This window comes from Parambassis ranga, chromosome 17, assembly GCF_900634625.1.
Source record: "Parambassis ranga chromosome 17, fParRan2.1, whole genome shotgun sequence".
In the NCBI taxonomy this organism is placed as follows: Eukaryota; Metazoa; Chordata; class Actinopteri; family Ambassidae; genus Parambassis; species Parambassis ranga.
Genome location: NC_041037.1, coordinates 15,856,906 through 15,884,374, shown reverse-complemented (window position 1 = coordinate 15,884,374; position 27,469 = coordinate 15,856,906). Strand labels below are relative to the sequence as shown.

Below are 27,469 nucleotides of genomic sequence, written 5' to 3'. Positions count from 1 at the left end.
GCAAAGTCAGCTCCACAAAAAGCTCCACAGATACAAGCAGTTACATTCACTGCTTCTGCTTTTTCATCACTCATACAAATAAATAGTTCTGAAGACTATCATCTTCTTCTGTTTGAACCATTTTTGTATGTTGTTTGAAGGGAAGATCATCTGCTAGGAGCTTGGTAAACAACAAAAAAATTAATTGTTTCTTTAGCTCTTTGGATGAATGCCTGAATCCAAACGACTGGGAATCAACACGGCACCAATCAATCAGTTCATTTCTTTTATTTAAACTGATAAATATGAGCACGGGGAGGAGAAATGCACAGTTGTTACAGCTCTTCATCGTGCAATCAACGGCCGCCATCTTGGTTAGCGTTCAGAAGGGGAGTTTAATAGTTACAGTAAAGATGTCTTTACTAATTTATGTCTTTTTTAATGCTAAACTATGATTGTCTCTTTAAATCATAAATCCAATCGTAGGTAAAAATCAACTATTACAAGTTATTTTATTTAAGTCTAATCATAGGACGCCTCTCACTTCAGGCACTTGTTGGAGCTACACCTGTTGTGTCATCGCGAACAAGACTATAATGCAGGAAAATGAAATTAAAATGAATTACAATGTTTATCTTATGAACTAGTGAAACATACAGACGAGAACAAGGAATCCAAAAACAAACAATAACATCACTGCTGACGACTGAATGAGGAGCCGAGGTTTATGTGCTGCTGAGGCTGATTGCTGATGAGCCTCCCGATGTGCAGGTAACCCTGGAACACACACACAGAAGACAGACGGGGCCCATATACGGCAGAGACCACCACGGGGTACTTTATAAGGAGCTTGCAAGCTCTTGTACAGGTTTAAAGGTCACTTGAGGACGGGCGGATGTGTCAAGGAGGTCAATCGTCACCATCTTCACCAATCAGACCTTTAGAGGGCGGCAGCGTCCAATCACAACGCTCCGGGTCTTTTGAGTCACCATGTGAATACTTGGTGAATACTAGCAAGTGTGGGGATAAATGCAAACGTTTTTATTGCACAGAAATCAGCCGTCATTACTGTAATCATAACAGATCAGATCTCTTAATCCAAAATGGTGTTTTTCTCCGTGAGGCAGCTAAGAACATCTGATAAGCAGATTCTGGTAAATCCGTTTGTTGTTGTTGCTGCTGCTGCTGATGTTGTTGTGTTTAGGATTCTAGCAAACATCATGTGACTACACTGTGGGGGGGCGGAGACTTCCTCCATACGGTTCTTGGGTTTTACAGCACCGGCATCAGGTTGTTTTTTTTTCATAATGTGTTTACAGAATCAAAATAAAGCACGTTGTGTGTGTGTGTGTGTGTGTGTGTGTGTGTGTGAATTTACCACAATAAATAAACCTAGTGTGCAGCAGTGCCCCGATTCCTTTGTTGATGTGCCTGCTGAGCGCACTTGAGTTTTAAATGGAAGGTAAATGAAATGTAGAAATCAAGCCTCCAAATAATTAAGACTGTACAACAGCGAGTGTTATTAATATATACAAAGCTCAAAGCAGCTGATGAGGGAGGGAAAGCTGCCGGCTTTCATTCATCTCTGTCCTTTGTGCTTCTGTAGTACCGTAAACACACACACAGAGAGAGAGAGAGAAGCTTTTGTTGTGGCCCCCATATTGCATAAATACTGAAGACAAATGAACAAAAATCAACGCTGATTGGCGACAGGTAAGACTAAAGAGGCTTGGACTGTGTGTCAGTGGGCCATCTGGGAATGAAGTGACAGGCTGTGTGTGTGTCAGAGAGAGGTAACAATGAATCTGTGCTCTTTAGAAATGGAGATCAATTTCCTCATGGTCGCCTTTAAAGGCTTTGGCAGGAGAATAATATATAAGTATGTGTGTGTGTGTTTGTGTCTATGTGTACTTGTGAAATGAATCATTTCATTGTGTGCATTTGTGTTTGTGTGTGTGGGCTTTTATGTGCTTATTTTTGTGCACAGAGATTGAACAGGTGGATGTGTATTTGTGGGTTTCTGTATGGTGTGTGTGTGTGTGTGTGTGTGTGTGTGTCTGTGTGCCTTTGAAGGAGGTCCAGGCTCCATCTCTCAGCAAATCAGCAGGCCTGAAAATCCAATCTGCCTGGAGAGACAGCAGGCTGTACATCATCTGCCATGGATGGACACTATCAGCGCTTTATCAGTGACCGCCCCCCACCAAACAGACACACACACACACACACACACACCATATCTTTCAACGACCACATGCATGAAGGAACACACACAGCCCATTGTGACAGAGACTGATAGGCATTATTACCACAGTGGTTGTGTGGAGGCAGGAAGTGAAACTACGGCTTTAGACTGAGGACCTTGAGATGTTCCACATCGACATGGATGCTGTCCATGAGACTGTCCCTCTGTGCTGATGATACCGTTCTGTTCCTGCACCATGTTGATTCAAACCCGACCTATTTGTTTGCAAAAAAAAAAAAAAAAAGTTGCATCACAACATCCCACTCATAGCGGTCATTTCCTATATTTGTGTCACATGGTCTTTTTTTTATTGCTGCTATTGATTCCAATGAGAGAATATTCTTATAAAAGTTCATGCCTGACCTCTGGGTCAATTTGAGTTTGATATCACATTGTCTAAGCGGTGGCAAGTTGGTGTGCGGTATAGGAAGTTGTTTAATATCTGGCTACAGATTTGCACATTTACTGGAAGATATTTATGGTGACATACAAATGTTGTGTAAGAGACTGAAAAAAAGAGATGTAAGAGTACAACTACTGCGTACTAACTCCTTCTCGCCAATCACACGCAGCGTAGGAGTGAGCTAAGTGACATGATCGAATGTCGGTTAAAAGTGGGAGGAGGAGGGTTCACAAAGGTATTTGGCAATCATACAAATAGTGTGTCATATGTCATGACATTGGAATAAAATGACCAAAATAATAAAATGGCTGTTTTGTTGCTTTGTCCCCATTGGCCAGTAACCCAAAATTACTCACTCCCTACTTCCCATACCGGGAGTTCAATGTAGGGGACCTTCTCACCTGTCCGCACAATGCATGATGGTACATATCGCTAAAGTAGTGACCATCGGATGGACACTGATGCATTGTGGGATACATTTAGGGTGCTATATGGGGTTTAAACCTTCTCACTACACATTGGGACAACACTACAAAATGGTGAAGGCTGTATATAGGGCCATATGTAGTGATAAGGAAGTACTACACAACATCAGGCAGGCAGGTAATCACACAGGGAAACGTGAGGACAGGAAGTGAGGTAGTAACCGGCCAATAGGGACACGGTGCTGTAATATCTGCCTATGAGGAGAGCTGACAAGTTCCCCATTATAAGAGGCTGAGTGTGTAAAGAGTGACATGCAGGGAGGCGACAAAGAGTGGCTGGTGTGTGTGTGTGTGTGTGTGTGTGAGAGAGAGAGAGAGAGAGACAGCCTAGGGTGGGACACAGAGCAACCTGAGGAGAAAAAGATTGAGCATATAGCAATCACTCCTCCATCTATCTGTCTAGATAATTAATATAAATCTGCTCATTTATCATCAGCCAGCCGATCCAGGTTTACACACACACACACACACTTAGCACTTCTCCACGGCCTGATTGTCTGCTTTATGGCTCTGCAGAAATCCGTAATGAATGAGAATGAAGCGGTGAAGGAGGGAAAGAAGAAAAAAAATATTCTGATTAGAGACAAATGAGTGAAAGATTGATGGGACTATACCAGCCTGTGTGTGTGTGTGTGCTTCATTTATCACAGATGGGCTGGGTTGGGTGAGAACGTAAAATGACTGGAACACGGCGGCGCAGCATGTAACGTGTTTCACACTTTATTCATAGAAAAGCACTGAGATTCAAACACAAATCAATATAAAATGGTAGTAGCGTTACATAAATAGTAATAAATTCTCGCTTTATAGACAGTAGCTCAAGAAGTCGCACAAAAAAATTACAAAAAAAGTGTTGATGATAAGCTATGATACTTCTGTGGCAACAAATACTGGAAATACCTTTTTTTTTTCATCATCAGTAGCACAAAGAGGCAACAAACACTTTCAATTTTTCCCTTAAGTTAGAAGGAATAAAATTAAAACAAAAAAAAAAACTGGGGAAACAGTAGGTGAACTAGATCTCTACCAGCAAATAGAACTCTCCTACAAAACCAAAGAAAGACAGGGAAAAGTAAGAAAACCCCAGAAACTTATATGTGTCAGTGAATGCATCACATGAAGGCAGCTGATAATATTCCTCTTTTTTACATTAAGGAAATCATTCACCCCTCCTTAGGATGAGACCTTGCAGCTGTGTGGACACAAGGCTGCTGCAGTGCACCGATGTCACCGTGCTTAAGGACAAAACAAAGACGCAACCTCGATGCATCACAAGTCCCCCCTCAGCGTCGAGAGGAGTCGATAAGCAACATCACCACCAAGGAGGAAAGAATCTATGGCAATGAGATAGAAGAGGTGAACTTGGCTAGTGTTGAAGGTCGAAAGGAGCTGAGAAAGCAATCAAAAGAAGAAGAAGAAGAAGAAGAAAAAAAAACATTACGAGGAATGAACACGAGGTCATCCACAGGCCGTCTCTTTTGTTCATACAGTTGCTGTTTCTGACATTTGTGTGTGTTGTTCTGTCTCGGTGTGTCGCGACACCTCTGAGAAGACACTAAAGGCTTGAGTCCTGATTAAATAAAAGCAACAAGGAATAAAAACAAAATAGACTTTGTACATTGATCGGTCAGAAAAGGCATTTTCCACCATTTTTCATTTTTGTCTCCTCTATATGATGTTGCAGCAGATGCAGGCTGGCGGCTGCGCATTGTCCAAACACAAGCATGCTGGGTCTCGTCTTTCCTCCCACTTCCCTCCCCTCCCCTCCCCCTCCCCCTCCCCTCCCTCCACTTTCCTCATATTTAATAGTGGTTCAGTCCACCGTGTCACTATTAAGTTTCTGAAGGGGCATTATTTAAGAGGTGACAAAAGCCCGTCCAAGTGGGTCTGCATAGTACGAATCTGTTTACAAATGAATGCCTTGCTCATTTTTCCCCCCACCACTCCCATTAAGCATGCTTCCTTTTGGAAAACACTTTTTTTTTTCTCTTTGCAAATCTAAAAATTAAACAAACAAACAAACAGATAACAGTAATATAGCAAAAAAAAGTAAAAGAAATGTACACAGGAGCACCTGAGAAATGCCTTGAAGTCTTTGCTCTTTTACAAAAAAAAATCGCCAATTCCCCCGTCCAAAACAATTCAAGTACACCCCGCCGAAAAAAAACATAAAAATAAAAGAAAAAAAACAAACACATAACATACTTATCATAAATAATTATAACTTTACAATTTTCTGAATTGACACTTTAATATTTACAATATCTTAAATGCTTAATGCTACTACTTTTGTTTTGTTTCTTTAAGTGATGTCCCTGAGAACTGAGTTTAGCCTCTCTTTTCTTTCATTTGCTCAGTTTTCCTTTTTGTTTTTTTTTGTTTCCTCTCCATTCTTCCATCTGCATTTCTTCAGATCAAAAAAAAAAAGGCCCAGAGTCATGACTGACTACCCAAGTAGTGGGTGAAGGTAGCTCTCATGGAATGTAAAAGCAGACAAGATAATGTTCCTCCTTTTCCTCCTCTTCATCTGCTTTTTGTCTTGTTTTAAATAATATAGTTCTGTTTGTGTGTGTCTGCGATTTCTACTCAGTCATACAAAATTATGAAAACAATCAACAATAAATAAATGCTGAAGCAGGCAGGAACGTACTGAAGAGGTATCTGTGTGAAGTGCTTGTACGATGACGTTTTTAGTCCGACCGGTAAAAAGATTCAAGCTCTTGCTGTACTGTATACTGCCGTTAACATCAACACTTCGCCGCTGGGTAAGAAAAAAAAAGGAGCATGAACATCCCACATGAAGAGGAAAACAAACTTCCTGTGACAAGGCATGTGGTCTCAGGTACGTACGATGAAGTCGTTAAGTAAAATTTTGGGGGGGTTTTGCAGCCAGTTTTCAATGAGACCCTTTGAAAAAAGACAAGGTCGCTCATCTTCACAGTCCAGAAGGATCACAACCAGTAGAGTTCACAGTCGGCACTGCACCCTTTTCCATCACAAGATGTGACGTATTTAACATTTTAAACTTTTTTTTTTTTAATATAACATTTTCATTGGTTTAAACATTGTTAAGTGACTCTTTTTGTCCGATTGAGGCCGCAAAATAAAAACCCTAACATGCTAACATGTTAGCAGACAAACTTCTTTTTTTTTTTATTGTAGCCTTAGAAAAACCTGGCTCTTAAGCAGCTAAAACCTCCCCTATGTTGTTTTAGCTAATATACTGTAGACAACAGAACCCAGATTTTAGGATTTCATTACAACGTTCTTCGCTCTTGTGATGGAAAAGGATCGTTGGCGACAGGAATGAACTACTAAGAGTCAGTTAGGGGTTCCACCAGGTTGTGAAGCTTCTTAACATAACACGAGAAGATGAACCGAGTGATAAAAATGAAGCAGAGGCTAGACTTATATTGCTTTGTTGATCACGTGAATGAATAGTGACCATACACATTTAACAGGTTTTGGCCACAAATAGCTAAAAAAACCAGCAGTGCAGTGGTATCTCTGGAGATGGGAATTATAGTGACCCCCACCGTTCATCACAGCTTCCAGGAGGACATATAGCCTACTGTATATTTATATGTATGTGCACGCGGAGGCTTAACTACTCTACCTTTTTAAGCTATAGCAGCCTGAATCGTGTCACTGTCAGGCTTCTGGGTTTGAACACGTCTTCCTCCTCAGGTCCCCCCCCTGTGTATTCTGCCTTCTAAAGATGCCCTGAATGAAACAAGAGGCCGTATCCGATAGAGAAGTTAAAGCTGACAAATAATACAGTCGAGGTATGACAGTAACACCATGCGTGTTTTTGACCTCAGTGGTTTTCTTTCTCTCTCTTTTGTTTTTTGGAATGATACATTTCTTCTACTTTAAAAACCTCTTCTTCTTTTCTTCTTAACCCCAGCTGAGAGAGCGTTTTCTGGCTCCAAGTACACACCCCGTCCAACATAATCATTTGGTTTTCATTTCGTCATGTGCCGCCAAAAGACAAAAGTTCCTTTTTTTTTTTGCTTTTGTCACATTCTTCTGACTTTTTCACACTAGATTTAACATTAGTCGGAGGGGGAAATGCTTTGTTACTCTTGCTGCTTCTTTGACATTTTAAGCCGTTCCCCCCACTTTTGCAGTCTAAGTGAAGTAGAGCAATGTACTGCGAACACTCCCTGGTTCACATTCAAGAAACAAAACAACAAAACCGGACAAAAACTTAAGACATAGTCAACAAATGGCTCAACATAAGAAGGAAAGAAAATACAAAGAATCCAAAAAATCTTAAATAGAAACAAATACGTTTAACTACTTCCCAAGAGGAGGGTCTCTGTTAAGGAGGGTGTATGGTCAGCCGAATCGCTCCCTGACCAGCATCATCAGTTTCTTCTTGCCCTTGTAGATCTGTTTGAGGTTGTCTATGAACTGGGCGAACTGAATGTGGCCGTCCTGTGCCAGCAGGAAAGTTTCCCGTGCTTTGCTCAGGAACTCTATGAACTCTCCGTAGTGCCGCGGACTGATGTGTGTCAGTCGAGAGTGCGTGGTGTTGATGTAAGCTGAGATCGTGGCGTCTAGGAGCTGCCGTAGAGGTGCCTTGTCCGTTGACATCAGTTTCCCAGAGTTCCTTCTCCCGGGTATGCCGGCGAGTCCCGGTGCCGTCATAGTGCACCGCCGCAAGATGTCGGACAGCACCGTGGCGCAGTGCACACTCTTCACCACCAAGGGGATAATGGCCGCAAGCTCATTTTTACCCAAAGAGTGACTGAGCGCGCACGCCCAGAGCACGTCGTTAATAGCTGGGTGTGTGTCCTGGTTGTAGGCCAGGTTAAGGTGTGTCATGGCAAGCGAGGCCAACTTGAAAGACCGCAGAGGGTATCCTCTGTGTTCCATGTACCTTGCAATGGTAAACAGCTGCGAGTAGGTCATACCCGTCGACGCCGCATCGATCACGATTTGGTAGGCCGTCTCGAAGGCGATGTGGTCCTTTTCGCAGAGCGTCAGCGCCGACAGGGCGCAGTTCTGGGGGTCCTTCATGGCGCACTGCAGGGCCAGGGTCCGCGCACAGCTGGCCAGCTCCTCTCTCTGGGGGTAGTCGAGGCTGAGGCGCAGGATGGTGTTGTGGGACATGACGGTGGCCGCCACGATGCTGGTGGCCTCGGTCGGTGTGAACAGAGTGTACCAGCTCTGTAAGATGCTCACTAAAGCCCGCAGACCTGAGGAGGCACAGATGAAATACATGCTCTTATTCCCATTTCATCCAGATCCACATCACCATGTGCATTTGTTTTAATCCAAAGCGGGCTTCTGAATCCCATAAAGAATCTTTGGTGTGGTGTAAGGTGGCACATACCGACTTCAGTGGCACAGGTTACCAGCCAGCGAACCATCTCTCTCCTTCTCCAGTTCAGAGTGGACAGAGTCATCCTCATCACCTGCAAAGCACACACGTTTTTAGACTTAGTAAAAAAATGTATTTAATCCCTTTTAAACACGAAGCCCCACATACGCCTGTTCTGATGACACATGTACATATGATGAGTGTATCCGTAATTGCTCAAATGATTCATTGTGACCCTTCCATTTGGTACGATTCGTTAGCAGCTTTGCTGATACTTTCAATACCAGAAGGAAGAGGCGAGTGAAGCCACAGCGGGGCTGCTGCCTCCTAATCTGAGGAGCTCTTCTGTGTTTGCTGTGGGAGTGTAAGGCTTAATTATGTGGTTGCTTCTCATCAACAACGGTAAGAGTCTGTGTGATGTTTTTTCTGTTAATTTGTAGTGGGGCTGCAGAAATTACAAGCTGAAGGAAACTGTTTGCATGTTTGACTGATGACCAGCGGTCTGACTTCTTTTCTGTGGTGAAATGATTTGTGAAAATTACTGTCTTGCTTTCATGCACACACACACACACACACTTGAAGTACCTGCAGTCCTAACTCCAGTGCCACGTTGAGCAGCGTTATGTCAGGCGGGTTGTCAGCGGGTGTGGCGATTTTAAAGGCATCCTGGGCCAGTTTGAAGATTAAGGAAGAGGAGTGGATGTTTTTCTGGATGGCCTCTAGCACTGTGCGCAATCTCAGCATGTCACCTGCAGGCAAAAACGGAGGGCAAACTTAAGACCTGGATGCAGAAACACCTTTTTTTTTATCTGAACAGATGTTTTCATCGTCTGTGGATGTGTACCTTTAGCAGCAGTGAGCATGGTTGAAGCCAGCTCACACTGCTGTGACTCCAGGTGTCCCAGTGTAAACCAGCGCGGGTATCTGCTAGGAACTATGGAGATACCATGATGAGGGTGGCCTACATCACCAGAGCCGGTTGATGACTCTAGCACAGGCAGCCTGAAAGATACATACACTCTGTTTAGGATTTTTCACTGCAAGGTAGGATCCATCTTCTAATTCAGGTGTGAAATATTCATGCTTTAAGTGAATCTGACCTCATGGCGCGGAGAGCCACTTTATAAGCCAGGTCTGCATCATGTGGCAGCAAGGCAGTGAAGAGGTACTTGGCGAAGGTGTGCATGGGAACGCTTTCCCTGTGGATGACCTCACCCAGACCGCTGAACGGACCAGCTGCAACCAAAACAAGTTTCAGTTTATATTCCATAATGTCGTAGGAGGCATGGTTTTGTCTTCCAGGATGCTGTGGGTAGTTGTACCTTCTAGTAGCTGTATGGCCTGTTTCCGCAGTGTCTGAACCAGGAGGTCATCCAGCTCCAGTTCCTGCAGCTTTGCAACAATCTGCTCCTCGTTGCGACACACCTATTAAAAAAACACAGTGTTTATTTTTAAGAGCACACTCTCAATTTTGATTTCAGCTTATTGAAAAGTAAGAGGAAAAAGTTCTTTACACATGTGAGACTGTCAAAAAACAAACTAGATTCCTAATGTAGCAGCAAAGATCTTTGAAGTTTTAATACCTTTTAAAGAGGGGATTTTTTTAGTGTGAGGTATTAAAGGACTAGCAGGGTACTTTAATACCTCACACTCCTGCATATCCATTGTTACAGTACACATGACAGTCTAGTAAGAGGTCCCTCCACACATGTGACTGGATATGAGTGCAGTTCTTGCTTAAAACATTCATAATGTTGCTCATTTCAGTAACATTAAGAAATGTCGACAGCAGCCATGTTAAGCCTTCTAAAGCAGATTAGCATTTACACAAAGAAATGTTCCTTGGATTTATTCTAACTTAAGTACTGTGACTTTCTGCTTATGTTTTTGTCAAGGGAACCAAATGCTTCTCTTGTTGTGTGGCATACTACTACTACTACTACTAATACTTCAAACAATTTTATAACATCCGCAACATCACCTTTTCAAAATACGAAGCAACTAGTGTGTATGTTATTACCTTATCCTGGGCGTAGAGTCCCTCTGGCATTATCCTCTGCTGACCCATACCCATCAGAGCCACCTCTAAGGCCAGAGTCAGATAGGATTCCCCGCCATCTGGACTGCCCCACACTGCCACGTGGTGGTAGACTGGGGGTCTGGGGTCACCTTCTAAAAAAAACAGAGGCCATGATTTAATTGAAAAATGTCAAAAAGTGCCATTTTGATTTAGGGAGCCCAGACGGTTACAGCCTATTTTAGCGTTGGTATGTCTCTCATAGAGAAAATGAAGGGATTACTTTTGAAGCATCAGAACTAGTTGCACCAACTAACGTTACAATGTGTGTATTGTATTGAGAAAGCGGTGCTTTGAAAGGCGCAGAAAACATGACATTTTTACATTTATAAAGCTGTGCTTGATAAATTAGTGTGTTTTCACAAGCCTAAGATGTCTGCTTACCACACACTAAAGCTTGACAACTATAAGCGAGAACAGATGCCACGAGAGCCTCAGCTGTTGATTGGTGCCCATTTGTTCCCTCTTGCTCCCCCGCCCCCATCATTCAGCTTAAATCCCTCTGAGCAACAGATCCCCCCTAAATCCTGTTTATTCCAGGGATATATATGTGTGTGTGTGTGTGTTGAAGTGTGCATGAGAAATCTAGGGAAAAGTGGAAACTTATTTTACAGATTCAACCTGATTGCTTACTTGTTTTTTTCCCCCCAACAACCATAGATCAATTGATTGGACAGTTTAAAAAGGCTGTGCATTTCTATTGGGTGACACACGGTTTGGGCCCGCCCACTTTACAACAGATGTTCCCAGCTGTCTGACCAGGCATGCAAAATTATCATACCAAAATCCCAAATCACCCTAAGACAATAATTCACTCTGTGTCGCCAACGCACACACACATTGATGAGTGTGCCAGTGGTCAGCATTGTTTGAACTGACAATAGTTCCCTGTAGCCTGGTAACAATGAGAAAACCCAACCCCTATTCTGCTCTGTCGCAATGGCCACTGGTGCAAAGAAGAGAAAAAAAATCCCAGGGTAGGGTGAGAAATGCAAATGGTGATGGATTCTATACATACCACACACACACACAACAGGAGTGCAGTCTAAATGAGCAGGGTGTTCCAGCCTGATCCATTCATGCTCTGCTGGTTTATGACTGTCTGCAGCACAATAGTGCCTGGTCCTCTATAAGAACATGGAGTCTGTTGTGGTGATGACTCACTGCTGGTGAGCATGATCACTTCAGCTGGTCAAGTGAGCCAGGAATTACACCTTGTGTTTAGCAAATAAGCTCTTTCGACAAATGTTTTGTTTTGTAAGAAGCATGGAAGCAGACTAATGGTGTGTTTTTGCTGTACTACAGAAGGTTAGCTTCTAAACAGTGCACATGCAGCCTCTTGGTTTGTGGAGCTGTCTCTGTTACTCTTAAAAACCATCTCTACAATAAATGATACCCTCTAGTTGTGTCTGTAGATGCTCTCATTTATCCAGGTCATAGTCTTTTCGCTAGTGGCTAAATGTCTTAAAAAACATCCTTGAGTCCAGTTGCTTCGATTTAAACTCTCAGACATTCCCTCTAGTTAGCTGCATCTTAATTTTTCGTACCTCCAGTGTCCATAGTGCTGTCATCATCCACGCGACACGTTTCTGTGAGTGTGATGAACAGACAGCCAATCGGGTCTAAAGGATGTCCCACCCAGCCCTCCAAGTTGGTGGTGGAGGTAACGCCCCTCTGGAGAAGCTCTGAGAGCAGAGACAGTGGGAGTCATGTCATAGCTCCAAAAAAGAAAAGAAAACAGCACTATTCTGTATACATATAAGTGTGTGTGTATGTGTGTTACCTTTCTTTTGGTGCTTGTAGATGTCCATCTGTCTCTGCTGCTGGAGGCGGAGCGTGTTGATGATGGCGACGGCCAACCGCAGGGCTTCTCTGGAGTAACCGTGGGAACGCAGTGCGTCCACGCGAGCGCACGCTGTAGGGACGTGGTCTGTGTACACACATGAACACACACACAGTCAAAAATGTGCACTTTTTTATTGACGCTTGTTCGCTCACCTTTTCATAGACACACACACCTACTGTAGGGACATGTGTTGCAGTTAGTAATGGCACACACACACACTGTGCAGTCTCAGCAGAAAGCCGGTGTGTGTCTGATAGCTGGCTTAAGTTGCAGAATCTGACAGATCTTAGCTGGAAGCTGCTTACTGCAGATACTGGCCTCAATATCAGCAGAATTACAGTGTGTGTCTGTGTGTGTGTGTGTGTGTGTGTGTGGGAGTGTTGGGTTGGCTTTCAGTGGAATTAGAGAGTGTGTGTGGAGCCCAAATGCTGTCATTCTTCCTGAAAATGAAGTTTTTTATGCTCTTATGTGTGATGTGTATAATGTGTGTGTGTGTGTGTGTGTGTGTGTGTGTGTGTGTGTGTGTGCGTGCATTACTCAGTCGATTACTTGACCAAATAAATCATAATAAATAAGTGTTCCTGGAAATTGTACCTAGCCAAAGGGGCAGACCCTGTGGATTGAAGAGCAGGCTCTCCCCTTCCCTCTGATAGGATGGAGACATGTAGTAGTCGCTGCTGATGATCCTCTGGAGGTGGCTGTCCTGCCAGTGGAGGTCACAGGCTTCAACAGCCCGACTGAACACCGTCCTCCTCGGCCTGGACAGAGAGTCTGACACCAAACACACACGCACAGCAGGGGGAGTAAACCACAATGTTCGTACTGATTATAATGCATGTAACTGTGGGTGTTCTGGTGCTGACCCTGCGCGAGGTTGCTCTGAGGCAGAGCGTTGGTGATGTTTGGAAGCTCGCTGCCGTAGTTGCCGTCCTCCAGTGGGCACACATCCATCTCCCCCCACTTTTTCAGCTGTTTGAGCCAGCTGCTCTTCTCCTCGCTCTTGCAGTGTGGGTTTAGCACCACGCACACCCACAATGCACCTGTCGGACAGAGGTTTGGTGATGAGAGATCAGGATGCAAAGGAAGAGAGCTGTCGTCTCCACTAATCTGCACTAACTTCCCCTGTTTTACATACATAAAACGTATAACTGTCAGACATCTGCATCTTTCATAAAAAAAATGATCAGGCAAACTCTGACAGTCTGGCTGTTATTTCTGTCTGTGTCATGATCTCCCTTGCTCACCCGGGAAGTGTTCTTATTGACCTCCTAAATGCTGAGATTGATTGCAGAGAAGCTGAGCAGCCATATTGATCGGCAGCCTTTATCATTCACCCTGTGCTGTTAGCGAGAGGAGAGGCCTGTGCAGGAGGAGGAGCAGCTGACTGGATAACCTAATAGCCTACTGACCGGATGAACGTTTAACCAGACAAGGTGACTAGACATTTGTCCTGGCTCTCTCTCCTGCACTGATGGACCGACTATCAAAGCTTATTGGACAGATGATAATCCTACATGGCAACAATGTTTTTGTTTTCGCTAGACAGATTTTACTAACTGCTCTTACCCAGCTCATCCCAGAGCTGCCGGCATTTGTCTGTCATGCCGGTGCCTTGCTGTCTCCATAGCGACAGCCGGGGATCGGCCATAAATTGTTCCGTGATAAGTGTCAGCATTCGAGCGCCGTTTGAGTCTCTCATTCGTAGCATCTCGCGCACCTGGAAAAAGTATAAAAATTATATATTCAGTCCTTATGCTATAAAGATAGCAAAAGAGCATAAAGCCTTTTGAGTTCAACTTAAAGCTATATGAAAGAAGTTTGACCCTGATGTCAAGAGCTCAGGCTACACTCAGAATGTGTCAAGTGGAATTGTCTCAGTGAACAAAGTGCATGCAAAGCCTTGCTGACTATGACCTGCAAAGTGACTGTATATTTAACCATGCTGCACATGCTTGCATGGCTTGATGGAAATGTAGGTGTATGCTGGTACTGGTCTGATGAAAGCCATTTTTCAAGATACATTATGAGAAATGTGGGAAGGATTGTAATAGGAACCATTACGATAAGGTCAGAATATATTTCTACCCAATTTTACAAAAGCAAAAACCAAACTTAACCAAGTCAAAGCTTAAGAAAATAAGCTTATTCAATGTAAAACATATAACTTCATACATAAAAATATTATTCTGATAGTATCTGAATGGATATGTGTTAAAAACTGCTAAATAGTGGTGATGTGAACCTTAGCAAACATGGAGTTGAGCTGCTTCCCCGAGCCGTAGTATCCTCCCTGGGACAGAAACTGTTTGACTTGCTCCCTGACTTGATCTTCGTCCAGATGCCAGCAGTTGTCATCATCAATGCTGGCGCCTGCAGTTGGGTCTGGAGCACCTGAGAATACGAACACACACACATATAATGAGTTGCCAGTGCTAGAAATGGAGACAATAAGAATAAGAAGTGCCTGCGTTCTTACAAAAACATCCTTCTATTAGCATCAAAGCCGAGGTAAACAGAATAAAGTCTGTATATTCACTTGGGCACTCTGTTCCTTCCTGGTTTCAATTCACACCATGAGAAATAAATAAACACAGACGGTGGCCATGGGAAATGGAGTCAGAAAAACACTACTCCTATTTCCTTAGTCCAATACTCACATTTTAGTCTGGATTTACTCCCTCACAGCTTGAAAGGAAGTCTGAAATCTCATCCTGAAAACTAAACTGGATTCACTTAATCCTCTGCTGACTCATGGCTCTGCTCTCATCTCTCTTTGTTTTACATTTAACTTACAGTGCACCTACATGACACTTAAGAAATGCTGCTCGAGTTAGGTTAATCACGCATCCAGGGGAATATAAGACCAACTTTATTTTTTTTGCAGTTTGGCTCCGAGTGTATGTTTGAGTAATACTACAGGGAAATGCAGATATGCTCCGAAGGGGGGGAAGCTGCTTTGATCTAGCAGGAAGTGGGCTGAGGAAAGCCCAGAGATGTGTTTCCAATGGCTGGAAGAATGCTGTGGCAAACAGCAACATTCCTCCATCAAAGGCAGTCTCGCTCCTGGATCGACTGAACTTCAACCCCCATGATCCCCCTTGTCAAACACAGCCAGGAAGCACAGCGCAGGGCTTCCTGGACGGGAGAGCTTGAGAATGTCAACATTTAGCGAGAAGGATGAAATAGCCGAAGAGATAAAGAGTTTTGTTTGGCCAAAGGATGTGTCTTTTTGTCGTTTCTCCAATGCAGGGCTGCTCTGGTTCTTTTTCATGTCAGTACTTTCTCCAGCCCTTTCATCATTGCTGTCTCCTCTCTCCCATTTCCCCCAGTGCCTTTCCTCCTGTCTCTTCCTCTCAGTGTCCCTTTGCCTCCTCCTGCATCCATTTCATCATTCAAATCCCTTTTTTTTTTCCTCTTAGCTGTCTTCAACCAACCCCTGCCAGTGGGAGGAGGCAGCGACTGGAGAGTGAGAACTGTGGAATCAAACAAACTATTTGAAGACCGGCTGGCTGCTTTGCCGGAGTAATCAGGGGCCTCTGACGTATGACAGCCTGTAGCTAGCATGCAGCATGTTTTAAGTCTGGAGGCTTTTAAGTCTGGCCTGTTGCTGTGTAGATATCACTGCAGAGGGATGGACAGCACGCTCGCCGAGCAGGAACTTTTCAAGAATTACAAAAAGTGCTGTACTTTTGACTGCCGTGTAAAAACAAACTCGTGCACTTTTTTGGTTTTTAAAATCATCAAAAGCTGCCTCACCATGGACCTGGTTGATCTCGGAGTTGGAGGAGAGGATCTCATCTGCCAGTTTCTGAGCGGTGGGCAGCACCTCAGTGTGGTGGGCTGTGATCAGATACTGCACCAGCTTTTGCAGCTGATCTCTGTTCATTTGGAACAATGTCTCTGATATAGGCAACCGTAGCTTCACCTGCGTCAGACACACACAACATTATTGTGATTTGGTTAGACTTAAATTTTTTTTAAAAAAAAGTGTGCATGAATCAGAGACAGCCTGTTGTGATCAATACCTGTTCTGGCTTACGAATCCGATAAAGAGAAAGCGCCACAACATGTGCGCAGTAGAAAATGTCTCGGTTCCCGCAGCCACAAGTGACAGAGGTGATCTTGCAGCGGTCGAAGCTGATGGCCACCTTGTGGGTGACCTCCGGCTCTGACGACGTGGCAGGCTCGGTTACTGTGCCGCTGAGGTGAAATCCTGCATAGACACAAGAAGGACAGAGGAGATAAGTGTGATTTAATGGTGCCATTAAAAGCATTAAAAGCTAAATCATCTGTATAAAGCTTTGTCTTTGCACTTCTTACACATGAGCTCATAAGTGAAAAAGCACACGAGGAAAAGAAGGAAGTAGGGGCATCTGTGGTAATCTGAGCCTCTACAAACATGCAGAATGAACCTTTAGTACAAAACACACACATCTTAATGAGACTTCTCTAACTGTGCCATCTGATACTCTCTCTGCCTGCCACTCTCTCCTCATGTCTGTATGCAAGTGAATGTGTGCAGTGAAAAAAAAAAAAGGCTGCGAGGGTGGGATCGTTTCCTGCCCGCCCACACACACACACTGCCCCCAGGATAGTAAGGATAGTTGGCTAAGTAAATAAACCTAAACTCTGCTTTGCATAGTTAATCTTTAGAGCCCTCACACGCTAGGCTGACCATTTACTGCTGGCCTCTGTTGGGCTGTTTTTTAAGTGTCTGGGCAACCATTTCCTGTACTTTTTGTGGTGCATCAGGCTCTATTGACTCTTGTTGGCCCTTATAAGTAGCCGTTGGGCCAATTTCACACCCACTGTATTGGCTGGATGGATTCTAAGCACAGACTCCCGAATCCTTATTACTTCTCAAGATTGTACAAGTCAGCCATCAGGAGTCCAACAACTGCAGTCTTTGTGGAATTCAGCTGAACTTAACAAATCATTACACAACAATTAGTTGGCCTTTCCTCATTTACAGGCAACCAATTAGGGTGAAAAGTGTTTTGTTGTGATCAAAAGGATGTTTAAGTCTGGGAAAATCTAAAATTTGGTTATTAATAGGGGGAATTGTACCTGAGGAGTGCCTCATGGCTCCATCACAGGTCCTCTTTTACATTATATCTAAATCTTTTGTGCATTTTCCATTATTTTACTCACAATAAATACAAAAAAAAACCAACAGTATTTAGATAAACGTGAAGCACTTTCGCTATCAACTGCAGGGGTCCTGTGCAGCATTGATTAAAGAGTATGACAAGACAAGAAGAACTGAAAACTGACAAGGTAAAGAACAAAAGAACAAGAACAGAAAAGGAATACTGATTGAAGGAACACAGAATAAAGGGGATGAGATAGGGTGGGAAATGTGAGAGCAGAAAAGAGAATAGAGGAGAGGGGAGGGAGTATATCTGGTTCGTCATGTAGTCTCACTGTGACAGGTCAATTATTTATGAGGTGAGGTGAGTATGTGTGTGTACACATTGGATTACTGTAGCTCACTAAACCATAGCAACCCCACTGCTAGAAAGAGAGGGGGAGAGAGAGAGAAAGGACGAGCAAGACACTGGAAAGCAATGATATGGCTATTTTAGGCTTCAGGGTCAGGGGCGAAGAAATCTAAACAAACAAATAATAATGTGCACACACACACACACTTGCACCGACAGAGTGCAGAGTTCTGGAACTGGCCAGCATGGTCGAGTGGCCTATTAAGCACATTTTAAGCCATCTCCCTGGCAAAATCCCACAATAAGCTTTTTTTTTTCAAACAAAAGCACACATACACCGTGAGTCAATCATCTGCAAATGGTTTAAAATAATAATAATAATAATTAAAAAAAAACATCTACAGGGCATGCTGGACAGCCACACTGCCATATTCTGCCAAAACATATATTCTGCCTTTGCTTCAGATCACCACTACCCAGAGTGTGTAACAACACACTTAAGCCAAAGCAGCCCGCTGTGGTATTTCTAGCACAGGTCTATTTTCTATTCTTTACCTGATAACTACCCATCGGCAGATTTGTACCCTCACAGACCAACTGATGCTGCAGCCACCTTAGCCACAGGTAGACCACAGGTTGACCTACTGGCAGACTTACTGACAAACCGACCAACCGAGCTGGCTGCATACCATCCAACACATCAACTGACAAACCTCACATATGAGTTAACTTAACCAACATACAAATCTATTAACTGACTGTGACTGACCAAGACAAACTGGCCACTGAGCCAAATAGGGCATCTGACTATGACAGGCAGGATGATGGAGACACTGTGAGAGAACAGACTGCAGGGAGAGGAACACAGAGAGGCTGATACATCTGCCAGTGATAGACATAAAGAGTCCTCCAAATTGTTGAAAATCTCTCCCTCCCACTGAGTCTGCCTGCCCAACCAATCTTTGTGTCTAGCAGTGTAGTAATATTGTAAATGTCAAAAATGGCTTTCCATTTCTCCCATCCGTCTCTTTAATGGATATACCTGTAAAGCCAATTTGCACCTAACCACAGCTTAGCGTAAGGGAGTCCAAATTTGATCTTCCAGCACTGAAATCATCACAGCGGAGAGCCAAAGATCAGGCAAAAAATCAGAGGGGTGCATTTCTTAAAAGCATCAGGGGAACATTTGAGCGCTATCTTCCCTCCGAACTGTCTAAATAATGTTTTGACAGTCATCAGTCATTGCCGCACTTGTCTCCTAAAACTCCAGTCTAGCATTTCATATGTGGGTAGAAGTTTTGATGGCAGATTATATTCAGAACGAAGCCTTTCCCACAGCTGGGAGTGCTGCTGTCTCTTTCTCTCTTGGGTTTGGACCTATCCACCCCCTTCTCCCCCTGTCTGTGTCTGTCAGGTTAAAGCCTATTGTTGCTCAGGCCACTGGGATGAATGTGATGGTGACACTGCTGCTCTTTTCACTTTCAATCAAGTCTTAAATGGCTCACAAGCAGTTCACAGTCTGTCTGTCTGGCACCCCTCCCCTCTATCTTTTGCCAGTTGTCCACATAAAACCTGCATCAATACCATTTTTCATTATCTGTGCAATTTTTTAACTTTAATTTGTTTTGCCATGCAGAACATAGACATAATCATTGCTAGCAGTTTGATTATTTTCAAATCATAATCTAATATAACAAAATAGAAACGTAGAGATTTATGAGACCTTAAAAAGGTTGCGGTGTGCCTTAAGGTACAAGTATTTCTCCCTGTCATCAAATATTGCTTGTTATAACACTGTACCCTTCCTTTTTTGTGCTACAATGTGCATGTGCGTATCAAGGCTGAGGTAGACAGTCTTGTCTTCAGCAGATGGGGATGCAATGACACTTGATAAAAAGACGCTGCATCAGACATTGTGCAAGAACACACAAAGAAAACACATACATACACGCAGTGAACAAAACAACCTTTTCAGGGCCTGTCTGCTTTTGTTTTGCGATTGATGCAAACTAGTCAGTGATACTCACAGCAGATATCACAAATCTCTCTCTCACACACACACACACACACAAACACTTTACCCATCCTAGCGACGGGTCTGGTTCCACAAAACAGATGAATTTCTAACAAAGGTGAATCAGTACTGTGATGTGTGTAAACTGGGAGTGTTGCCAAGTACAACGATCTGGCCTAATCCTTGGGGAAAATCACATGGCTCTGTGTGTGTGTGTGTGTGTGTGTGTGTGTGTGTGTGCATATGCATGTGCAGGTAAGCATGCTGGCCCTTAAAAAAACAAATGCACACCATGTATGCAACTGACATATTTTATATCACAGAAAGTGCGTGTGGTACTTGTGGGTATTAACTTTCCTATTGTGCAAGCTGCACATGATTTAGACGATATAGAGCAGCGTGCATTGAAAACCCAGATATAATCCTTATTCTGATTCTGTTTAGTGAAAGAGGAAACACAATGAACTGCAGCTGTTTCCCCATCCAAAAGAGAGAATTCAGATTTTGCATATGGATTTTAATTTATTATTCTCATTTCAATCAAAATGTACTATAATGTATGTGGGAAAGCAATGTACAGCATCATGTCGGTGTACTTATAGATGTGTAAGAGGGTGAAATCCTGCAGCACAGTGGTGTCTGTGTGAGAAAAGCACAAAAAGCGTGGAGAGACCCTACACCATCTGTCACTAGATGGCAGCCCCGCCCACACCGAAGCCAGGCAGCCAATCAGGAAGCGGAGAGCTCCCCACGCTCATAGGCCATTAACCCCTAATCAGCTGGGGAGATGGGGAGCCGGGCGATGAGCCAGAGTGTGCATATACACTTGTACACAAATAGACCACAGTCTTATTCAACCGAAGCATCAACAGAGGCCCAGCAGACCAACCTCGCCCACCCCTCCCTGCAGACGTTTAGGTTGTGGAGGAGACCATCTTTAATTCCATTCATCTGCTTTCCCCACAGCGCTGTGCCCACACACATATTGCCAAAGTTTACTCCTTCATTCTGACAGGATCACCCCATTTAGTGGAGGAAAAAGAAACACAGATAGGTGTGGATAGAGAAAAAGCTCCTATCTGTGTATTAGTTATAGAACGGGCATTGAATTGAAGAGAGTGGTGACTGTGAAGAGCACACATGATTGAACTTATTGACCCTAAGTCTATTAGGAATTGCCTGCATTCATGCATCTTTTATCCTTACTCAATTCGATTGCTATTCAGGTACAGCCACAAATACTCACGTTCCTGACCTGATCAACTCCAGTGCAACATGAAGACTGACAGACCAACAACAGGATAATACATAGCCGCTTAAATAGACGATTAATGGGATGCACAAAATAAAATAACCCTGACTTAACCTAATAAAGTTTTTGCTGACTATTCTAATTGAATTTTCAGCATTTAAAAATAAAAAAAACACTTAAATTCTTCATATTATTGGACCTCATGTATTTTATCCTTGTTCAGAAACCTCAGTCTGGATTTCACCCAGAGAAGTACGATCTGTACTGTAAAAAAAACAAAAAGAAAACAATACAATACAAATCCTCCTTGCCGCCCACAAACCTCCCTGTCACTTCACACCAACTGTCCTCTGTTATCTGTACATTTCTCACTCTGCTACTGCGATGACACATTTGTAACTTTTATCAAAAAAACAAAAACAAAACAAAACTACATCTTAGCACGAATACTCTCATCTCAGCCCCCCCCCCCTTTTTTTCAAAAGTATCTGAGGATTCTTCCTTCTCCAGCAGCCAACACATCCCTCACAGCCTGTGGCCCTTCCCATCTCCCATCTGTTCTGACAGCTCCAAGGTTAACACAGAACACCCCCCCCCACTTTGCTCACTCTCATTCACAGACATCCACTTGGCCCTGTATTCAATCAGCCATCTATCTCTGCACAGCAGACTTGCATAGACACACACACCGGGCACGCTGAATCTTCTCCTCCCCTCTGCCTATCTATCCATCCATCCATCCATCATTCACCCATCCATCCTACCATCCCTCCCTCCTGCCGTGTTTGCTGATGCGATAACAGCTGATTGATTCATTTGTGATTTCCCAGCAGCCCTGTCCCAAACACACACACACACACACAAAAATCCTTGCTAACCTCCGGGACTCATTTGTCATGATTACATTGAATTGATTCCCTGATTCGCTCCATTCTGTTGCAATGGGGTAGGGGAGTTGGGGTAAAAAAAAAACAAAGGAAAAAACAGAAAGAGGTGGGAGAGAAAGGTTTAATCAAGTCCCTTTCAGCTGATGTGTCACTGTGAAAACAACGAGAATGGAGGGAAAAACTGCAGATCTGACGAAGCCGACTGGTGAAAATCAGCTGACGTGTCGGCCCCAGAGTCCCCATCTCGACTGAGAGCAGGGCAACAAAAGAGAGAAAAATTACACAGCTGGAGAAAAGCAATTCAGGTTCTCCACGGCAGATCAGACTATTAAAAATAATCCGAATGATGAAGACCGAACCCTGTATTTAAAGCATACACAGGTAGAGGCATTGGTACATCCTTTCTCCAGAGTGTGTGAACTCTGTTCACTCAAGGCCAAATTAGAGAAAAAAGGCTTTTTTTCAAGCCAGTTGTCTGCTGTGTTTTCAGTTTGGAAACATTATTGTGTTGTGGCCTTGTCTAGCAACACATAAAAAGAGATGAAAAAAAGCAATTTATCATGCTGCAAACACGACTGATGTCACTTCAATGCAGGTGATGAAGTCCTCATTCATTGTCTAGAAGGTGAACTGAAAGTTTTTACGTTTATTCAAGTTGGTAAGACTTCACGCAAACAAGGCTTTAGACTATACAGGGATGAGGGAGATTAGAGATTAGAGATCCCATCAGAGCTAAATATGTTAATAAGATGCTGAGTGCAAACCAGAGTGGATGTATGCCTGAAGGCTACAAAATCGCAGCAACGGCCTGTCTCCCTGCATCTGTACATGTGAACACATGAACACATGTGTCAGAGTCACAAATACAATACATTTTATCTAAGTATTGCATTGTTTCCAGAAACCAGGCAAGTATGGAAAGTTGTAGAAAAGCTAAATGTTAACAGGTTGCCGAAGCTGATGATAGTCTAATTGCATGATGATGATGATGAAAGTCAGATGACAGTGTGTGAAATGTTTGTTCAACTACTTAGCTTTGTAGCTTTTTATAAATAAATGTTCTTGTTTACCTGTCACATAGCTCCATAAATGAGCAATGGCAAAACAAACTACCTAGAGATCATCAAACTGTTAGCCAACAAGCTAAATCAAATCAAATGTTATCGCAAGCGTATCACACATAACTAGCAAACTAACAGGTTTGTTAGAATGAAAATGTAGCTGACAAGCTAATGTTGTTGCTTAATAATGCTTGTTCTGCTTGAAATAAATGCATACAATTGTGAAGTAATGGCTGCTACAGCAGCTGGCAAAGCATTTATCATCACAAACATGTATGCTATTGTAGATCAACTGAATAATCGTTACCTTTCTGCCTCGCTGTTGAAGACAAAACCATAACATGATAAGGACACACAGACAACACCAACACTGAGGCTAATAAATGGAGCGGACAGCTGTAAAAGGTCACTGCACTGGATTTACCCTCCAATTACCAATTCATCATCTCACCAATGACATACACACATACAGTATATGCTCATTTGCATATGATTTTTTTTTTCCCCAGTAAGTCAAAAACACACATGATATGTGCTACATATATAAATCCTTCCCTGCAGCGAATCACTCATCTGGAAAGTATGTGCATGCCTGCTGTTTATTTTTGTGTGTTAATTTATGAAAATGTGTGTGATTGTCTGTCCGTAATGCATCTGTGTAAGCGGAGCATGCGATGGTAATGTGGTTATGCTCACACATATGCACATTTACACACATGGATTTCCTGCTTATGTTTAAGTATGCCAAGCCTGTTGTCTCCATCTCTCCCTCTGTTGCTCTTTTGTCTCTTCTTTCTCTGTCTCTCTCGCACTTTGCCCTTTTCCTAAACCAGCCGTGGCCTTAGCCATGGTTTTTGTTTAATATGGCGGCATGCAAAGCAAAGACACAACCATCTGCCATATGCATGCAGCCGCCGTCTTAGGAACAACAAGGGCTGGCATCACAATGCCTCTTTAGTTGGTGTGTGTGAGTGCATGCATGTATGTGTGTGTGTGTGTGTGTGTGTTTGTTCTTCAAGCGTAGTCTGCAGGGCAAGATAAGTATGCATTTAAGAGGCTTATATTTCATTTCAGGAACTGAAGGAGACAAAATGGCTCCATTCTGAGTTGGCGGACACAACAGAAGAAACGGCGAGGTAGCAACGAAAACAGAAAGGGGGAAAAAAAGCTTGCTGTGATGCCATTTGTGTACACACACACACACACACACACACACACACACACACACACACACACACTGAAAGGAGGCACAAAGCCGAGCAATTGTAGTTTATGCACAAACACAATTGAACACAAAGCTGAACAGTTGAAATACAAATCCAGCTTTATTAATCAGTGCTTTTTTTTGTTTACTGTACAGCTGAAAGCCGATATCTGATGAAAGCTGCCAGAACACCGTGTGAAGACTGAACAAAAGTAACTTTTCCAAGATGTGAATATTGACCCAGGCTTGTCAAACACATGACACAGCTTCTGAAGCAAAGAGTGCTACAGAGAATTAGCAAAACTACACACAGTATGAATAATTAAACAACTTTTTGATGTTGGGCGGTGACTAAAAGTGGCTGAAGTACAGTTTGTCGTCAGTGTTTCACAGCAGACAGTGCTTTACTTTTGACAAACAAAGGTGCTGGAACGCTTTCTGACACAGCACTCCTTGAAATGACAGGCAGGTCACTTTAGGTGTAAAGATTTACTCAGTGTGAATGATTAGAGTTTCAGCAAGCCTGGGGAAATGAAAGTAAGCACGGTTGGTTTACTGGGTAATCTGGTTGCCCATTTACCATAGTAACAGCTAGTCCCACTGAGGTTCATATCAAACAAAAGGAACTTCAAACATGGACTCTGTTCAAACCCTGCTGGTATTGTAGGTCTATGCAAATCTGAATAATGATTATAGTTTGTTTTTTTTTGTTTCACTTCCAAATAGTATTTTCTTTGTGGGAAAGATTTCTTCTAATGCAAAGGTCATGACATTTGTGGTTTTGTCGGACCGTCTGCATGTCTGAGTTTAGAAACCTTTCCACCTCCTGATTAGCCTCCACCCCTACAGAGCTGATCACTGCTCTCCTTGCACAATCATGCATGAAACATGAATAATGAAATATAATGAAAACAGCTTGCAAGCCAATATACAAGCCGACGGATCGCACATGCCCCTTCTCTCCATCTCTCACACACATGTACACAAAGGCTCTGCAAGGGTGAAACTCTCATTTATCCATTAGCTGAAAAGCAATCACAGATTTGCACTCACACACACACACAGTGGAGTGAAGGGGGGGGACTTCTGGTTGACTTCATCAAGCTCTCATCAAGCCAAGCCACCATATGGGGATGGGGCCCAAAACAGAGGGGGATTGGATTGTGTGTGTGCATGTGTGTATTACAGAGACCACCCCCATCCCCAAATGCAACACCAACACAAAGGAAGCATGCATCACCAAATCAGCTTTGTCTTGCATGCATTATGACGCTACTGCAGCCCCATTAAGAAGCCCCCCCTCACCCCCCACCCACCCTATACACACACCCCGAAGGTGTGTTGTGCTAAAACAGCTGAAGCAAGGCCTGGCACCCTGATTACTATACCTCCTCTTTTATCCTTTCCACACACACATTTCTCCTCACTCCCCTATTGTGTCTCTCTAATGTTTTAGTCTCCTGCCCTTCCTCTCGTGTTAACTGCCAAGGTAGCGCCGCACCCTGAAAATCTTAAGAATCTCAGCTCACACCCGCCGTGCACCGGGGCCAGCTTGCTGACGTAGGCAGACTGTCACATACATTGAATTTTAATCTGGGCGTGACCTGCTTTTTCTTGGCTCCCCTCCCCTACTGACTGCCCCCATAGAGTCAGCTTTTCACAGGCAAGCACACCCCATTCTCCCCCAAAGCACCGCCTACCCTGACAACCCAACTAAAGGCCCAGGCTGTAGGCCTTGAGGCTGGGGCCTCGCTTGTCATTGTTAGCCCACAATGGGTAAGAGGCGGCTGGCAGGCAGGCAGCAGCCAGGAGGCCTTGTGGAGGAAGCCAGGGGAGATAGAGCAGCTAGTGTAGGAGGGGCAGAGGGTGGAGGGGTGGTTGGACTACACAAACACATACATTTCTGAAACCCAGTAAACACATCTCACCATATCAGAAAAAAAACAATATAACTGTGAAAAGGGGGGTAGCTTAACAAACTCAAAAGAGCCATGTGAATGTCCACAAAGCCACTACAGCATTATACTGGACACAGGCTGTCTACTCCATTGAATCAGCCACCCAAAGCTGGGATCAAGCTTAACAAAGTGAGCTTTATTCTCCAGTGGAGGTTCATTTATTTATTTCAAATAGAAGCATCTGTCACTGCAAAAAGGCTGCATCACAGAGGTTTACAGTAAGGCCCTGTTCAGACAGACTGTGTTGAAACATTAGGGGGTCCCAACAATGCACTGCGTGACACAAAAATGAACTCTGATCAACTTTTGCTACAATACTTGTCGGTCAAAAGAGTTTTACATTGTCACACGTACTGCATTATATGCCGTTTATCTTGCAATCATCACAATGGGGGATAAAATGATTACTTCCGGGAAGTCTTATCTCAGAAATATAAAGTGCTGTACAGTGGTTTAACTGCTGATATGCTGTGAGACTCATAGACATGTTACTAAAACTGGACTTGTGCATTGTAATGAGAAGTAAAGGTAACTAACGGGCAATGCTAAAATGCTGGTTTTAGATCATTGTTGAAAAATAAGTATACACGTACATACACACAAGATATCATTCAATAATGTCAACAGATGCTTGCAGCAGTACATGGACACACACACACACACACAAGCACATGCAATGGTGGTGATCCAATAACGTCTCCTGTCATATACATAACCACACACACACACAGACGTGTGTGCGTGAACACACACACAGAGACGAGTCGTGGGAGCAATGGTCTGATAATGTCAACTGTCACACAAGGACGCACAAAATGCGTCCACATGCAAACACACACATATAGATGCAGAACAATGAAAGGGAGGCTGGTAAACAAGTCTCCACAATGCTCTCTGGCAGAGACTTGAGTTTACAAAAGAAAAGGTTTCTAATCACTAGACATTCATTCACTCACACACACGGCCAGGGTGAGAGAGAGGGAGAGAGACCTTTACGACATGCACTAGGGAACACACAATGCCAGGCAGACCATTCTCTCACTTACTCCATTCATTCATTTAATTGCTCTTTTTTCTTGTCCCTCTTCTCCATCAATGCACTTTGAAATAAACCATTTTCCTGATTGTATTTTTCTTTCCTTCCTCTGCTTTCTTCATTATGAGGATTTCTGTCATTTTTCACAAAGTCGGTAATGTAGGACCGATAAGAGGGATCGGGCTGCACTCGTTGGCCCAGCTCACTGTGGCACCGCACACACACACACAGACTCGCACACAAATCACGGCCCAT

General features: G+C 43.4%; 1 protein-coding gene across 1 annotated transcript in view; it reads right to left on the bottom strand.

Annotated features, from left to right (window-relative positions):
* Positions 1–6,151: 6,151 nt before the first annotated feature.
* zswim5 (zinc finger, SWIM-type containing 5) overlaps positions 6,152–27,469 on the bottom strand; it is a 44,379-nt gene continuing 23,061 nt past the window's right edge. Inside the window, exons 2-16 of the mRNA XM_028427437.1 lie at positions 16,387–16,574; positions 16,118–16,286; positions 14,604–14,752; positions 13,928–14,078; positions 13,225–13,401; positions 12,956–13,132; positions 12,299–12,445; positions 12,063–12,200; positions 10,459–10,610; positions 9,761–9,863; positions 9,539–9,674; positions 9,283–9,440; positions 9,024–9,187; positions 8,451–8,532; positions 6,152–8,313 (exon numbers count right to left, since the gene is read on the bottom strand). Of these exons, the coding sequence (XP_028283238.1) occupies positions 7,451–8,313; positions 8,451–8,532; positions 9,024–9,187; positions 9,283–9,440; positions 9,539–9,674; positions 9,761–9,863; positions 10,459–10,610; positions 12,063–12,200; positions 12,299–12,445; positions 12,956–13,132; positions 13,225–13,401; positions 13,928–14,078; positions 14,604–14,752; positions 16,118–16,286; positions 16,387–16,574 (2,954 nt within the window). The 3' untranslated portion in view covers positions 6,152–7,450. The remainder of the gene's footprint in view (positions 8,314–8,450; positions 8,533–9,023; positions 9,188–9,282; positions 9,441–9,538; positions 9,675–9,760; positions 9,864–10,458; positions 10,611–12,062; positions 12,201–12,298; positions 12,446–12,955; positions 13,133–13,224; positions 13,402–13,927; positions 14,079–14,603; positions 14,753–16,117; positions 16,287–16,386; positions 16,575–27,469) is intronic.